General features: G+C 42.0%; 1 protein-coding gene across 15 annotated transcripts in view; it reads right to left on the minus strand.

Moving 5' to 3' along the window:
- KCNMA1 (potassium calcium-activated channel subfamily M alpha 1) overlaps positions 1–17,419 on the minus strand; it is a 559,506-nt gene that overhangs the window by 178,716 nt on the left and 363,371 nt on the right. For all 15 annotated transcript variants that reach the window (XM_079976992.1, XM_079976987.1, XM_079976997.1 and 12 more), the window contains exon 10: positions 646–756. In XM_079976992.1, coding sequence (XP_079833118.1) covers positions 646–756 — 111 coding nt within the window. The remainder of the gene's footprint in view (positions 1–645; positions 757–17,419) is intronic.

The following is a 17,419-nucleotide window of genomic DNA, read 5'->3' on the forward strand; positions in this document are numbered from 1 at the left end:
GGATTTTTGGTTCCAAGTCTTGGGAGTTATAGGATGACAAGCTGTAGAGTATATTTGAGGCCATAATCATGTTTTCTTACATTGAATGATTTCCTCTTTAATAAGCATTATGACATTTATAGTTATTTTTAAAAAGCGGGGGGGACAATGGGTAAGCTTAACTGTTACAAAGTATTGTTCTGCAGTATGGGTTGTGCAACAATTTTTGCAAGCACGAGACACCCACCCACCCACCCACTGGATTCAGCTCTTGTGGTACACTAAGAAATAGACTCCTGCTAATGGAATGGCCATTGTGCAAGTGGAATGAAAGTTGGGTATCACCCTATTTTATGCAGGCTGGTGGTTTCCAAACTTCCTACTTTCTAACAATCCTGTCCATCTTAACTTGTCTACTAAAGAGTCAATGCACATTCACAACAGACAGAACTTTTGCTTCTTATTGAAGTTTCATGAGCATCTTTCTAGGTACAAGACCACACACAGTTCCATCGGGTTGCTGGCCATGATTGTTGGTTCTCACTCCTCTTCCACATGAACTGACAGACAAACTTCACTTTATATTTTTTTTTCCCCTTTTAAAAAAATAATAATTTAAAAAAGCACGTTGAAGCTGGTAATTGAAGGTTTGAATTTTGTACTTACTTATGCAGAAAGACAATTTCTACGTTCACATCATCCCTGTCCTTGTGCAGGAAGTCCTTCAAGAAGTTGGACACGCTTTCCAAAGTTATGTGGCCACAGACAACTATGTGCCTGGGACAGGGAGAAAAAAAGGGAGGGCACAGTTAAAAGTTTGCTGAGAGGAACAACCAGGCAGGAACACAAGCAAGCTCAAGAGAATTTGGAAAATCACTCCTTTGTTGTGGAAAGAAAGAAATGTGAAAAGGGGAAAGGAAAGAAGCACCAATCTACTGGTGTGTGCCTCCAGTTCATTCCTGAAAGAGAGAAAGGAAAATACCGACACATTGAGAAGCCCAGAGACACCAAAATACTCCAGCGGTCTAATTTAGCAAAGGATTATTACGAGCAAATGGCCAACTGGTTATGTGTACATAATAATGGGACACAGGCCCTTTTTGGTGTAACAATTCTGCTTGCTTAACTATGGGCCATTCACTCATCCCTCACCTCTTTCTTCTTTGCTTAAGTGCTTCAAACCTGGTCTGTTTAAACTAGGAATCCCTCTTTACATACAAAAAAGGGGAACTCTGGTTTAATGCCTGTTGACCTAGCCTGATCTTAAACCAGATCTGAGTTTGGCCTACAACTAGTAGTTTCTAGTGTTGCTTGCTGAAAGGGTTACATGATGCTTTACCAAAGGTGTCATGGACTTTGAAGACACTCAAACTCAGAACGCAAGGGAGAAACGTGCTAAGAGGAAGACACACTTGGCAAATCCACACCGTGATCAACTCCTGTCCGGAAACCAATGTCCCCACTGTGGAAGGACGTGTGGGTCCAGAATTGGCCTCCACAGTCACTTACGGACTCATTGTTAAAACCGTGTTTATGGAAGACAATCTTACTTGGCCATGAGTGATCGCCAAAGAAGAAGGAGAAGAAAGAAGAAGACATGATGCTGGTGGTTTCTTTCAATCTCCAGGTTTATTGCCCATTATAATCAAAGGTTCCTTCATCTTAACTGTTTGCTAAAAATAGATTATTCTACATTATAGTATATTGTAAGAGCTAAAGTTGTAAAAGAACTGAAGACTTAACCTAGATCATGCACTGATCAAAGGTATGCTTGGGGTATGCACCATGTAAAAAGTCTATTTTCCTAAAACTATAAATTTATTTAGCTGATAACTGATTATTCCTTAACCATATCCTCAATACCAAAATATGCTTATCCAAGGAAAACATGATTCAAGCTTCTTGTTTAAAAGTATCCTTCCTCTTTCCCTTTGATTTTTTTTCCACACAGCACTTAATTTTACTGTGTAACTGTGTATCTTCTGGAATTTTGGGATCGGTGCTTTTTCTTTCTTTCAGGGGGTACTCATGGGTATGCAGTACCGGCACCTATCTTTTCTGTTTTTAATGACAATAATAATAATGTGTGACACTTACTGGAACAACTTCATGGTGAGTACTTGCACCTATTTTTCTAGAAAAAGGAAGCACTGGTGATCTCGATCAGGGATTGGAAACCCATTGACTCTCCAGATGTTGCTGAACTACAACTCCCATCAACCCTGACCAACGGCCACACTGGTTAGGGTTGAGGGAATTGGAATCCAACAACACGTGAAGGTGTAGCCCTGACAGTGTCTGTCTCAATTTCTTCCTGTGAGTTTCATTTGCCATAAGGAAGGGCCCAGTGCCCTGTGAGCAGTCCCATTAGCAGGGGCAAGGTAAGACCACCTCCCCAGGCGGCAGGAAGCCCCCCTCCCCAGGTGGTGAACTTTGAACTGGAGACTTTCTAGCTCTCAGGTAACCATCCTTAGTCACTATGCTCCATAGACATAGAAATCTGCTATGTCCTTTGAGAATCACATATTCCTCACCTCTACATGCAGATAAGCCGTTTAACCTATCGTACATAACAGCTAGGGACGTGGGTGGCGCTGTGAGTTAAACCACAGAGCCTAGGATTTGCTGATCAGGAGGTCGGCGGTTCGAATCCCCGCAACGGGGTGAGCTCCTGTTGCTTGGTCCCTGCTCCTGCCAACCTAGCAGTTCGAAAGCACATCAAAGTGCAAGTAGATAAATAGGTACCGCTCCGGTTCGCCAGAAGCGGCTTAGTCATGCTGGCCACATGACCTGGAAGCTGTATGCCGGTTCCCTCAGCCAGTAAAGCAAGATGAGCGCCGCAACCCCAGAGTCGGCCACGACTGGACCTAATGGTCAGGGGTCCCTTTAACTTTATCTTTACCTTTACCTTTACATAACAGCTAACGTAGCAAGACTACAGATCTCCTTGCAAATACAGTGGTACCTCTAGTGGTACAGTGGTACCTAATTCGTTCTGGAGGTCTGTTCTTAACCTGAAACTGTTCTTAACCAGAGGCGTGCTTTCGCTAATGGGGCCGCTTGCTGCTGCTGCACTGCAGGCACACGATTTCTGTTCTCATCCTGGGGAAAAGTTCTCAACTTGAGGTAACTCTTCCAGGTTAGCTGAGTTTGTAACCTGAAGCGTTTGTAACCTGAGGTACCACTGTATTTTGTTTTACATGCAAATAAGTAAGATGTTAAGTTATACCCAAATATTTTTTCTCCAAAGACAGAGAATATCGCAGACTGGAATGACTACTGAGGGCTTTGGGCTTCCATTACAAAGGCTTTTTCTTCTTCTTTTAAGTAACATAAAAAGGGGTTGCTAAATGCAGTATAAGCATTCACTGCATAGTTTGCAGCTTAACCCTTAATTTACACATGTTTTCACAAAAGTGATTTCCACTGAGTGCATTGGGAGTCATTTCCTGGTAACTATAATTAGGATTGCAGTCTTAACATACCATTGCAAATGAGCAACCAAAGAATCAGATTTGACAGTAGCGAATATGACAGCATTTTATAATGTTCCACAGCCTCCAGTGCCTTACATCTCAATCCTAATTATTTTTACTTAGAAGTAAGCTTCTTTGATTTCAGCTGAACTTCTTTTCAAGAAAGTATACTGCAGATCACAGTGGGGAGGGGAGGCCGGCAACTCCAACTGACATCAATGAGATTGATTTCCAAGTAATACAATAGTCTATGATCTTTGCAGAGTGTTGAGGTTTTGCTGGCTATTTAGTGTGTAAACTGGTTCAAAGACTGAGCTGAAATGGCCAACTGAGGGATGGACATTTTCATTACAACACAGATTAAACTAACGCTTTTATTCCTCACAAGTTTTCATATGAAGTTGCTTCATATGAAGCATTGTACTCCCATGCTTCCTGCCATTAATTTCCCACGTGTCTCCTGATATTCATTGGTGATCTATGGGAATGAGTAGAGACAATCTCTTGCTGATATCCTACTACAGTGTGCATATGACCCACTGGTGAACCAGTCATCTGTGTCATCATGCTAACTGGTGTGGAGAATTTGACTACTATCACGTTTTCCCCAATTCCGCAACAGGTGCAAAGTACGGGGGGATTATCCTCACTGCTTGGCCAAACAACGCCAGCCACCAGTTTGCAAAGTTGGGACTTGCCTCCCTTGGAAACCTACCACCTCCTAAATGGTAATCTGTATTCATTTCCAGAAAAGAGCGTTTTGTTAAGGCAATGGCACCACACTGTTCAATACACTGGTCTCGTGGAGGGTCACCAAGCCTCCCCCTTTTGTTGTGCACAATGTAAGACTGTATTCATCAGCTGGCAGCTGAACTGGCAGCAGGTGGCAGATAATGAGCAAAGCACTTTCAGAGGTAACATTTAGACCATCCAGGTCACTCCTGCTTTGTAATTGTTCTGAACACATTCCAGTAAATGTGTCTGTGTGGTAGTGGGGAACCACTGACTGTAGGCTATGACATATAGGCAGCAAGCAATCACCATCCATGTAATTTACCATTAGGGGCCTTTATGAGCTCCTTCCCTTGTTTCATAATTCAATGCTTGACTAAGAATGTGAGAAATAATTGTGGGGGTCTTGTTGGTGGGAGGATAATAATGCAGAACAATGGATAAATCGAGAACAAGCACAAAGGCTTCATTAACATCACCACCCAACATGGTTCTACTTGGAGTGGCGTCATTAGTGACAGTGAAATTGCACCATTATATAGCACAGTACATCTTATATAGCATTGCTTTCTTCAGTGGGCCAGAAAGAACAAGTTAAAACAAAACCCTGCATATTTAACAAGTTCTTTCTAGCCCAATGAAGGTTTCTTTTTCAAAAAATAAAATTATTATAGTGATTCTGTCTATATGCCTAAATCCAAGGCTTTTATTATTAACTCTCAGAATTTGTGTTTCTCCACTAACTAATACAGAGGATGTGTTAGGGTGCACAGAGGGACCGTGAGTCAGTAGGGGGGAACAGAGCACAGGAAGACTCTAAAGAAGAGCACAGAGATGGACAGATGGCAGAAACATGGTGGAAAGGAAGAGCGGGGTTGGGACAGGATGGAGGGAAGAAACAACAGGGTGGAAGGAGGAGGGACCAGTGTTAGTGAGCTGATTGGCAGAGGATAAATTGAGCTAGCACAGGCTTCCTCAAACTCAGCCCTCCAGATGTTTTTGGCCTACAACTCCCATGATCCCTAGCTACCAGGACCAGTGGTCAGGGATGATGGGAACTGTAGTCTCAAAACATCTGGAGGGTGAAGTTTGAGGAACCCTGAGCAAGCACCTCCTTTGTGGAGCAGTGCATGTCACTTGGGGAGGAGGGTGTCCTATTTATTTCCCAGGCCACCTCTATTTTCCTGCAGGGGAAAATTCCTTACTCTCTGGTGGGGATGTCTTCTTCCTCCACCAACACAGGGGGAGTTGATTTTTGTTCTTGTTTTATTGGTTTGTTTTTGTTCTTGTTTTATAAAATATTTTGTGTTCTCAGTTTGTAATTTTATGTTGTGAACCGCCCTGTCATCTATGGATGATGGGTGGTATATGAATTTGCTAGTGTTTCAAGGTGAGCAGGACTCTGCCCAAGCCTCTGTTGCTGTTCACCATGAGTAGTTCCTGGCTTATGAAAGAGTTAAGTGGGCAGAACCAAAGCTGCTAAGCCTTTCAGCCCTTGCTCAGTTCAAAATATGACCCGAGTTAAAAATTAGTTGTCAGTGAAGGCTTATCATTCACATTCTGAATAAGAAAGGCAGGCACAGGGATGGTACTAAAAACCCCTGCATGCTGTTGACATCGTCCAGCAGCCCCACCCTTCTCTTATTCCCATACGATTGCCAATTTTCTGACAGCATTCTTCTTCAGCTGTTGCATCACAAAACCAAATCCATACCTAAAGGAGCATGAAACTGAAAAGCTGGCCTATTGGCTATAACCAGTCTCTCTCCCTCCCTCTCTCTCTCTCACAGAGTTTTGGCTTACTTTTTAAAAAGCTCCTTCTTACAGCACAGTTTCTGATTTATGCAACCAAATCTACAATAATCTCTCCATGTGGCCATGTCACCACCATGAAGACTACTCTTTGCCATGTGCTGCACAATTGCCAAAAGGAAATGATGGAAGAGAATACAACATTTTAACAGCAAGCATCTATTGATCTCCACATGCCACTTGGCACGATTCAAAGATGTGCACAGCAGGTCAATGTAGCCATTAAGGAAAAACTTGCTTGCCTGACTGCCTCCATTCTCCAGCTGTCCTCCTGTCTCCAATACATGCCTTCTATATTTTCTTGTCTGTAAGCAACACAACCTATAGTCTATGGTGAATGACCTCTGTTACCATTCTATCCTTGGCTTGTTTTACCTCTCCTACAATCCACTGCCATCTGCCTGTGTCATATGCTTCAGTCCAAAACTGGTTTCCTTTGGACAACCCATGACTTAATCGCCATAATAACCTTGTTACGCCCTACTTGTTGAATATCCTACGACCTTCTCAAGCACTGCACTTATTTCCGACCCAATTCATCCAGATGATTAGATTCATCTAGGAATGCCAGCGGCTGATGTACACCAATCCAGTAGCTTTTGAGCAGCTTGCCTCAAAAGCAAAATATTGCCCCGGGATTCCTGAAGACAACCCACCACTTCCAAAAAGCTTACCAGCTCGTGTTGGATAAAGCAGGAGGTGGAACATGGAGTCTCCTCTGTCTGTCTGTCTGTCATCTATCTAGCATTCCCCCCACTGAAACGCACTGGAATAACTAACTACTCTAGCACCAGCCTGAAGTAGTTGATGGGGATGCTCCTGGGGCCTCTCAAGGGAATAAAATACAAACTGCCTTCGAAATACCCCATACTGCTTACACCTGTGCATACCTACACCTATGCAGCTTCCCATCTCCTCTGTGATCATTCTGCCCCACCCCAACAGAAAGGTGCTTCCAACCCATAAAAACTCTTTCCAGCCATCAGATCTCCAAGCTAAGATTGCTCTCTTAGTGTGCAATAGCTTCACTTTAAACTTTAGCTGCTCAGTAGAACGGTAAGAAGAAATCAGCTGGTTCTAGACTGTCATCTTGAATCGAAAAGAATCACTTTTCTCCTGCTAGAATAAGTGAAATTTATTCTACAGATAAGATCAAAACCAGATTGTCTGCATGCTTAAAGAATGTTATTAGGGACACTATTTCAGAAACCCCTGGAGAACCCATATTGTTCCAATCATCTGATCTGAAGAGTTACAGATTCCTCAGTTCCATGCCAAAATTCATGTCTTAAGTGTTTCTTACTTCAGCTTCGTTAAAACAAAATGTTTCTAGAAGCCAACTTAATGAAATTAGAGATGCTGACAAAGCTCATTATGACAAGGCCCATAAAAGAGCTTCAGGGGCTCAGACCTTCACCTCAAAGGATAACTGAGCATCAGGATACCACTTAATTCTTCTCAGTTCAGATTAAAACCCAAGTCAGAGAAGAATTCCTGGCTTACTGCAATGCTAGCAGCCCTTGAGAAAACTCTATTTCCCAAGGGTCACCAAGGCCTACAGAGAATGTAAACCGAACAGGAGCGGACTTTGGTAATATGGCACCCTGAGTGAGGACAAAATTTGGTGGATCCCCTCTAAATATTTCTTATTTTCACAACAATTCATTTAGGTAGTTTACCCATTTGTATGTTTTATTATTACTAGTAACACTACTATAGTTTGCATCCCCTTGGCTTGGTGCCCTGTGTAAGGTACTGCACTGCCCTAAATACGGCACTAAGACAAAGAAGAGAGGGAGAAACTCTACTATCCCTCTCCTGCAGCTGTTGCCACCATCATCGCTGCCCTGATAATTGCACTTTCAAAGGGCTCCTGAGTCCCACAGGGGTGCTGCAGAAAGAATGCAGTTGGTCAAGGGAGCCATGGACTCAAATAGGTTGAAAACCTAGCTGGTCACTAGGAGTTGCTTGAGAAGAACAAGCAAATAAATAAATATATTTATTCAATGATGATTAACATGCAATTCTGGAGCCAAAATCACTGTTCCATGCTGGACCTTAACACTGCATCTCTATAGCACGGAATAATTAATTATAAACTGTCTTCTTGGAATTTATTATAATTCTTAGTTATTGGTTTGAGGTAATGTTGTTATATGTGGAGCGGGGGGAAAGCTAACTCAGAACACTTTATTAGTACTAGACCTTTAGTTAATTATTGTTTTTCTTTTTTAAACTTACTCCAAATTCCTCTGGAATTGACTGCTATTACTGCTGGGCTTCCCCCCTTCCCATTGGTATTAGCACTTAAGTAAGGCAAAGCTGCAAAGTCTGGGGCTTTCCCATAATACCATACTGCTAAAACTCAGGGCCAGAATGGAAACTAGCTCATCAGCACGCCACTAGTTCAATACTGAGATGCTGTGGGAAAGTTGCAGTTTAGCTAGAGCAGGGATATGGGTGGCTCTCTAGATGTTAGTGAACTACAACTCCCATCATCCCTAACCATTCGCCATGCTGACTGGGGATGATAGGATACGGAGTCCAATAACATCTGAAGGACCACGTGTTCCACATCTCTCAGCAGGAATTCAGCCAATACTAGAATATCAAGAGTTACTTCTAGTCCAGACCAGCAGAGTTTAGTTTAGTTTAGGTAATTGTTTATTTATAGCTGTTTGGTGATGTGGGTGCTGATTTTATATCAGGCTTGCACACATGGTCTACAAAGTCAAATGCCACTAATTCCAATTCCCATCCTCCAAAGTAAACTAAAACTGTTAATACAACAAATGCACCACTATGATTTAGCACATCCAGGTTTTCCAAACTTCTAATAGACAATACACACACACCCCGAGTTAAAAATAGAGGTATATTTCACTCATTATATCAAATGTTTATTTTTAGAATATGCACAAGAAAGACTCGCCAGTCCTCAGAGGAGCCCACTCTCATCTTTTGCTTGTGTATACCCCCCCCCCCATTTCTAGGAGGCAATTCCAAGAGCAATAATTCTTGCAGTGGCTGCAAGCCCTGATCAATGCAGCATGCGGAGATACAGTGGGCTGCTGAGTAGATATTAAGGGCACAGGGGCTTTGCACTTTTAAATTCATTTAATTTCCATTGCACGCTGCCCATACTTCTTTCACTGCAGACTTGTGTAACCCAGTGCACAGTTTGGAAAGTATAATTTTAGAATAAGTGAGCATGAATCCATATGAACAAAATAGGACATTGTTTTTGTTTCTTTCCCCTACATACGTAGCTTTGCCAACCACAATTAGCAAATCAGTTCCCTCCCCAACAAGATGTGTGACAAGCCCAAAGGTACCCTACGGGAAGTACAGTAAAGACCAGTTGGGCCCACGTAAGCTACTCCCGAAATTAAAACAATGGGAACCTCAGCATATTCCTTGAGGTGGGATATTCCCTTTCTGTGCACTCATAGGCAAACAATGCAAAATGTAAAGCTCCCCTGGCTGTTTATTTTTAAGGAAAATTACATCCATTCTCTTGGAACAAATATAAAGAACCTCTTAAAAAGTCACCCTTGCCATCCCATCATTTAAAATCACAGGCAGTAAATTGAAGATTCTGTTCAACATCCACTGACCACATTGCATTCATTTTGTCAAGTAAGTAAATGAAATATGACATATATTGATCTAGATGTCTCTGTATAACTATAATATTTATATCAAATACATGTGTCTGAGTCTCTCCACCCCCACCCCCACCCCCCGCATCTTCCTTCTTAACTTTCTAATTGTGCATTTGTCTACTAGCTGTCCAACATCTCTGTTCCCACTCTCTGGTTCTCCCCTGCTCTTTCTGTCTCCACTCCAGGAGCTGGCAAGCTTGAAGAAAACTCAAGGTATAACATAGCTGACGTAAGGCCAAATCCACACGTAGATCATTATTACTTTTTTTTTTTAAGTGCGTGGAAGAATATTCTTAATAACTGCTTTCCCCATTAAACCTATAATGGAACACTCTTTCACATAAATAAAAGCTGTGTATGATTGAGCTTGGGCAGATTAACCATCTTGGACCTAGATTCTATTACATGGTGGTTAAGGTGGGGAGGGGAGGGGGGGTCAGACCTGGTTCAAGAAAGTTCTTAGAAACAGCATTCTTTCAACAGTTCTATATTTTTGAACCGAAGTTAGATCAGACTATTGCTTCAACAGGTCTAACAGAACCCAAATCCTATGTAAGAAGTCACAGAAAGTCATGCTCAAAAGAAACCGCAGAAGATAACTGCTTTGAAGATCTTGTTAAAAAAACAAAAACACAAGCTGTTTACCTGCCTAGGATTTCTAAAGGAGCAGTGAGGGAAGGGGACAAAGGTTGTAACACTTGATTTTTAAACACAGGGATTAATTTAAGCCTGCTTTGCCCGCAAATACATGGAGCTAGATGACTGCATTGGTAAAAAGGTAAAGGTAAAGGTACCCCTGCCCGTACGGGCCAGTCTTGACAGACTCTGGGGTTGTGCGCCCATCTCACTTAAGAGGCCAGGGGCCAGCGCTGTCCGGAGACACTTCCGGGTCACGTGGCCAGCGTGACATCGCTGCTCTGGCCAGAGCCAGAGCCAGAGCCAGAGCCGCACACGGAAACGCCGTTTACCTTCCCGCTGGTAAGCGGTCCCTATTTATCTACTTGCACCCGGAGGTGCTTTCGAACTGCTAGGTTGGCAGGCGCTGGGACCGAGCAGCGGGAGCGCACCCTGCCGCAGGGATTCGAACCGCCGACCTTTCGATCGGCAAGCCCTAGGTGCTGAGGCTTTAACCCACAGCGCCACCTGCGTCCCCTAGACTGCATTGGTATCTCACACTAAAAAAGGGCAACAGTAGCCCACCAGGGAGCTTAGCGTCAACCTTGTTTTGCAGCCTATCGCTGATAACAAAACAGCCCCTGGTAAGGTTGGTGGGCTGTTTTCAATTCAGTCACCATTTGTGAAGGCCTGCTGCACAAGGATATTTAGAAGAAGAATGAAGTATTTACCCTACCTAAGATCTGCAGGACTTCTGACCACACCTACCATATCACCAGCCATGTGTAGAAGCAGCCCACTTGAGAGAGCTACATTAGCTCTGAGAAAGCTTTCTTTTTTTCAGACTTGTCTCTCCAAGAGCCCTTCTCCATTTGTGTCCTAATCTATTTCTTGGTTCTAATTTTAAACCCTAAGTTTGAACCTGAGCTGGTGTGCATATTCCACATTTGAGTTTGCTCTCAGGTTTGAGCTCTAGGCCTGTCCCTTCATGTCTAGCAGCCTGTGAGGCTGCTCTCCCACCTTCCCAAAATAGCAGGTCACTGGCCCTTACAGAAAGGGAGAGGGGAGAGGGGAGGTGTGGGGAGCTCAGCACTGTGTGGCAGGATTGGCTCTACTGCAACTCAATGTGCAGTGCCAAACTCCCTGTGCCTCACTCTTCCCGTCTCAATAAATGCCACTGATCCAAAGTTTTGGAAAGCTGGGGCAGCCAAGAGGGCCCCACCTGGGCTAATTCACTGGTCTCTACTGACCTTCACCCTGTAGCAAGTTCTAGCACCAAGAGGCAGGAGAATCACCAAGTATCCTGACTATTACCTGCAGAGTCCTGGGACAGAAGGAAGGTTGCTCAGTGAGGATATTTCACCATCTTGAGAAATGTGAGAGCCATTTACTGGCACTTAAAAGTGGCCTTATTGAAGCAGGAAGTACCATGACATTTGCTACCGTACAATTAAATCAAGATTGCTGAGAAATGTCATTGATCTAACTGCAAGGGTTATTTCTCTGTTCGCACCCCCCCAAAAAAAAAATCCCAGATATTTTGCCTGAGTAACATTTTGCTTCAGACAAAACTTTAGGGATGTATTTGGAAACCCCACAATTCACCTCAAATTTCACTTTAGCCAAAATTCTAGTAGCAGCTCTACTTTTGCACTAACCAAGCAGGGATGACTCTAAGGTATAGTAAGGGGTAGTAGGCACGCCACCAAAATAATTTCCCACTACTCCATTGGCTTCCCCAGCTTTCAGTCTCAAGGTCCTATGTAGCCCAGACTACTTCCCAAACTAGTTTTTTTCTGGAATCCCCTCATGACCAAGGCTATAGCAATAAAACTTAACAGTATAATTCAAACTCAGTCCAGGATAAATACTCTTTCATTTGCTCTGAGACATACAAACACTGTCTCAACTGTGAGCTGTCTTTCTTTTGCATGACATACTGTGATGAAGTGGACAAGCAGAGTCTAGATCTTTAGTCATTATGAACTGAGACCAAAACCCCAAAAGAAAATGTTAACAGCTGTGAACATGCAGTTAGGACGGCATGCTAGCCAGCAGATTCATAGGACACCGCAGGATTAAACCACACTTCCAGCACCAGCAGTTTCAGCATCAACCAGACTTCTGTCTACTGCTCTAATCCTTTGAAATCCCGGCAGTTCTTGAGCTTCCAGAAGCAACAGTTAGGACACACAAGAGACACCCTGCTATTATTAAGCAATCAATGTTTTTGCTCCTGCTCCTCATTTTACAGTGTTTTTCCCCCTATTTAAATGGCCTTATAATCTTTGCATAGCTTGCAATATGATTTGAAGTTATAACTAAGCTTTCCACCACTGATGACTACCCTTTTCTAGGGTTACCATTTGAATTGGTACATTAATCAAGAAGTTGTCAATGTGGTGCCCTCCAGATACCGCTGGACTCCAACCACCATCAGCCGCAGCCAGCATGGCCCGCGTTCAGGGTTGATGGGAGCTGTGGTTCAACAACATCTGAAGAGCTACCTTTTATCTATTACCATTAATTTATGATTTGGTATGGGTCCATTTTAATCAGTTGGAGTAATGACAAATGTTTTGGTTTATTAAAGGCTGGTGGGTTTTTTTGTCCTGACAAGCCACATATATCAAAATTTGAAATAGCACCCTTGGGTTTACTGAACCCCATTAACTCAACAAATGCTGGGACAGCAGTTGCACATGGCTCCTGCTGCAAGATGATTGGGGTGGGTGCGTGGGGTGTAAACCTTAACAGTATGAGAAACGACTGGTGTTAACTTCACCTCTAAAAAGGTGTTTAATCTAAGGGGGGAGAGGGCGTCAATATACCAGGTCCATTATATTCGCCCTCAGTTTCTGAGAGGAGGGGAGTAGAGAGCCTATAAATGGAATTCTCAGTTGCAGGATGTAGAATCATAATAAGAAATCAGAGTGGAAGTTCACAGTATGGTATTTTGAGAAAGTTGTCTATAGGCTTGACAGTAGATGTATATTTAGTAGTTAGAGAGAGAGGTACAGGGAAGGAGGGTTAGGGATAGAGAGCAGACTATTATTTTGATCAGTGTTTTATCCAGAGTTAAGTAAATCAACTTGGAAATAACTATGCAAAGGGCATTTATTGCTGAAACACTTCAGATGAAGCCTTGGAGTGGTTGAAAACAGAGCCTTCCCATGTTTTCTAACTTTTCTCTTGAGAATTTCAGAGGAAAAGAGACTGCAGTAAGCAGTTAAATCACCAGGAGAAGGTCCAAGTGGCTGTTGAAAGTTGCTGAATTTATTCTTCTGCATTGTCAAGAATCACAATACACTGACAAAGTAAAATACAGTTTGTTCAAGTGCCATATATTTATGTATCATATTTCTGTCCTCTTTGAGGTGAAGGAAATAAATGTCCACCATAATGCTAATGCAATAAATGTGAGCGTTCACATGGGTTGTGCAAGTCATAGTGCAGAAGCTTAATAAAAACAATTGTGCTAGGAGTTGTACAACATCTTTCACAAATGCAAAGCACTCATTGGAGTCAGTTGCTGTGCAGCACAAAGAACATTAGTGTTACACTAAGAACTAGAACAGTGGTAGTTGCGCAAGTAGGTTGCAACAACTGGATAACACCCATAGGGCTATTTCATTTTACCTCACAACTATGGAGACTAAGAGACGACAACCCACTGAGCATCATGAATAAGTAGGGATCCAAATTTAGCTTTCTATAATTTAAAAAGTAACAGTATTCGCATTAAATTAGCATGGCTCTTCTTTCCTTTAAGCAACATGTGGATGAATGCACATGGTTTTGAAAAGGTTGATTTCAGTGGAACTTTTCCACTGAGATATGTTTCTCTCAGGCCTTTGAAATCAATATTGTATGGGCTTGCTCTGTGTCCCTCATTTTAGTGAAGTAAATCAAGCACAGCAAGGAAAACAAGACTCTCCATGTGGTGGCCCCAGTACTCTGCAGCACTCTGCTTCTTTGTGTATACATTCTACCAACAGGTGAAAGCATGTTTATATATAAGAGACCTTCACATCCACTGTGACTACATTATTTATTTAATTTTTCCCATGCTGCTGATGTTTAAGTATTTGATTTGTTGCTATTCTAGTTTGATCATATTGTTTTTGTTTTGCAATGTTTTAATGTTGTGTACAGTGCTTTGAGTGAACTTTTACCAAAAAGCAACTGATACTACAGACAGGTGAGGTTTTCGTTTGTCTGCATTTTTAAGTAAAGCGGCCTGAATGGCACTTCCTGACCTAATATGTGGACCGAAGCACAACTATCCCTCAGTTTTTGCACTTCTCTGAATTATGCAATATGCATCTCTGCTCAAAAAACAACAACACTGAAATGCATGTAAAAATATGCATTTTTAAGATAAAATGTGAATATCATAACTATGCTGGGGCATGGGAACCTACAGCACATAGCTCAAGGTCTTCACCACTACAATATACAGTATTGCTTAGTGGAACATCATTTGAAGCCTAGGAAAATCAGAGGAATGATTAGAAAATTTAAAAAGATCACAAGACAGGACAGTAGTCTAGGTCATATGCTCTTCCAATAAAAATGTATTTCATTTGCCTGTTCTTCCAAGTCAATTTAATAGGAAATGATATTATTCCTTTTCAGACAGAGTTCTTCCCCTCAGCTATGGGAAATCTAGAGGCAAATTGCTAAGTAGAAGAAAAATAAAGCCATGTTATAGCTCAGAATCAACATACCACGTCTAATCTATCCAAGGTGTCTTGTCAACTTAAATTATCTGTTTGTCTGTTCGTTTACACTGACTGTCTCTCCTCAGTTCTTTTTTATGTCTGAGAAATGCTGCTATTAAGTCCCTACATTTCCTTCCTAAAGGAATCTCACAGATTGTTCTTCTTCTTCATGATAGGCTGATGATTTGGTAAGTTATGGCTCGTAGATGAATCAGAATAAATATCTGAGAAGCAATAATGGACCGTGAGAGAAACAGGAGGTCTTCATAGTGCTACACAGCAGAGAACCAAAGCTAGCTTAAAAATAAAAGGCATTCAGACATATGACAGAAACTTAAGAGGTCTCAGGATAAATGCTGATATTACTTAGTGCTTTTAAAAGCATTTTCAGCAACAAAACACCAAAAAGAGTCAAGGGAGAGCAGCCCTCAAGCTAGTCCTTGAAAGCAGCCACTTATTATGGGAAGATTGCCCAGTGTGCTTTGACCAAGGGTTTTCCTCTGAAGCAAAGGTCTAAATAGGCCTCAACACCTCACTCAATAATAAACTCACTCAGGTTTTTGGGGTGATGTACCAGGGGGAAAATAATTTACAATGGTGTGGCTCACAGATTCATGTTTGATTGACTGCATGCATGTGCTCTTATTTGATTCTTCCTTAAGCTCATTTTACAAGATTTATCATACAAGGGACACATTTTGATGGAAAAATTGACTGAAGGAGAGCAAAACGTTCCACATTTTTGGCATGGTTTAAGAAAGGGAAAAGATACAGCCATGTTACTCAAATCCATTGACTGGCTGTACAAATAAAAACTGAAATGAGAAACATGGTTGTCATTTAGCACTAGTGACTGTAGTGCTTGGAAATGTTTTTCTTGAAAAGCCCTTAAGAGTGCAAAAGTGCTGCATATCCCTAATCTCATTCATGCTCATAGCAACTTTTTGAGGTGGGCTACTCTTATTTACACTTCAAAGATGGGGAACATGTGTCAGGGTTATTTGCGTTATCAGGTTATGTGGTTGCCTCTCTATGGGTGCCTGGATTAGTGTGCAGACTTGTGCATCTTCTAACTAAACTGTTACTTAAATGTGGTCTGGTATAATGCTGACACATGCCATCCCATAATTTCTCCAATGGAAATTCCAACCTCCTGCTTTAACTAAACAAACATTCCAGAAGGGCCCATTTGGCAAAGTTACTAGAGGCAGTTACATTCCGCCTCAAGAAAATGGCTGGTTTCAAAACTATTGGGGCTACTTCCACATTGGGCTGACAGGATATAAAGTGCTGCTTTACCTTGAATCAGGATACTATTCCATTAATTATGTCTTACAGGAGCAAATACTTGGGATAATTATATGTTATCCTAACAAACCTGCAAAGTAGACTAGACTGAATGATAGTGAATTTCTCATAATTTATTTCAGTCTTAGGTTGCCAACTCCAAACTCTACTCTTCCCTCTCCCTCTCCACCTTTCCCTGCTTCAGGGCTGCACTAGTTATGATTTAGCAAGTTGAACAGGATCCTCCACATATGCCAGTCAATGAGGTACGTAATCAATTATACCCTTTGCATCCTCCTCTCCTGACAGATGGCAAAAGCAAGAGCTACAGTTTTAGCCACTGGGCTGCATCTGCGACACAAACTGTGGTATGCCTCAGTGGTTGTCGGATAGACCTGTTGTTGTCCACCTAGGACAGGATTATCTGTTCTGACTGGTGGTAGCTGTTCTCCAAGAACTCATGCAATGACTCTTCCTAACTTGTTACCACATATTTTAATGTTGTTGTTGTTGTTTAGTCGTTTAGTTGTGTCCGACTCTTTGTGACCTATTTTAATAGGAGATATCAAAAGCAGAACCTATAATCTTATAAAAGCAAAGCACATACTGAACATTTGCCTATGACCAACATATTTTCCATCATCGCCATGATCTCCACTTGTAGTGGCTTCACTCAAGCTGGTATCCTATGCTTCAAGCCACACCACTGTGGGATTCATTATTCCTACATGATCTGCCTTGGAAGCTGAAAGAATCTGCATTAACCAAAAACATAACTGGGGCCCTGCTTCACTTTAGGAGCCAATGAAAACACTGATGGAAAAATCACAAATTTCAGATTTATTGAGAGGGAGTTGCAAAGACTTAATATATATCTCGCTTCATAAGAAATACTGACAACCCATAAACTCCAGAGATAATCAATAACAATTGCATTGTGCCCTATCATGAACATTCACAGCAGGCAACAAAAGCCTAATAGATAACAGTATGAGGATATAAAACAGGGAGTAGAATTAACCAAAAGAATCCCTATCAAATCAAACACAACTTTGCCCAAATTGTTCCAAGAAGATACCTAGTCTTTCACAATATCCAACAAGAAGGAGGTCTGAAAAGTGTGGAGTAG

The sequence above is a fragment of the Podarcis cretensis genome (assembly GCF_951804945.1).
Source record: "Podarcis cretensis genome assembly, chromosome: 5".
Taxonomy (NCBI): domain Eukaryota; kingdom Metazoa; phylum Chordata; class Lepidosauria; order Squamata; family Lacertidae; genus Podarcis; species Podarcis cretensis.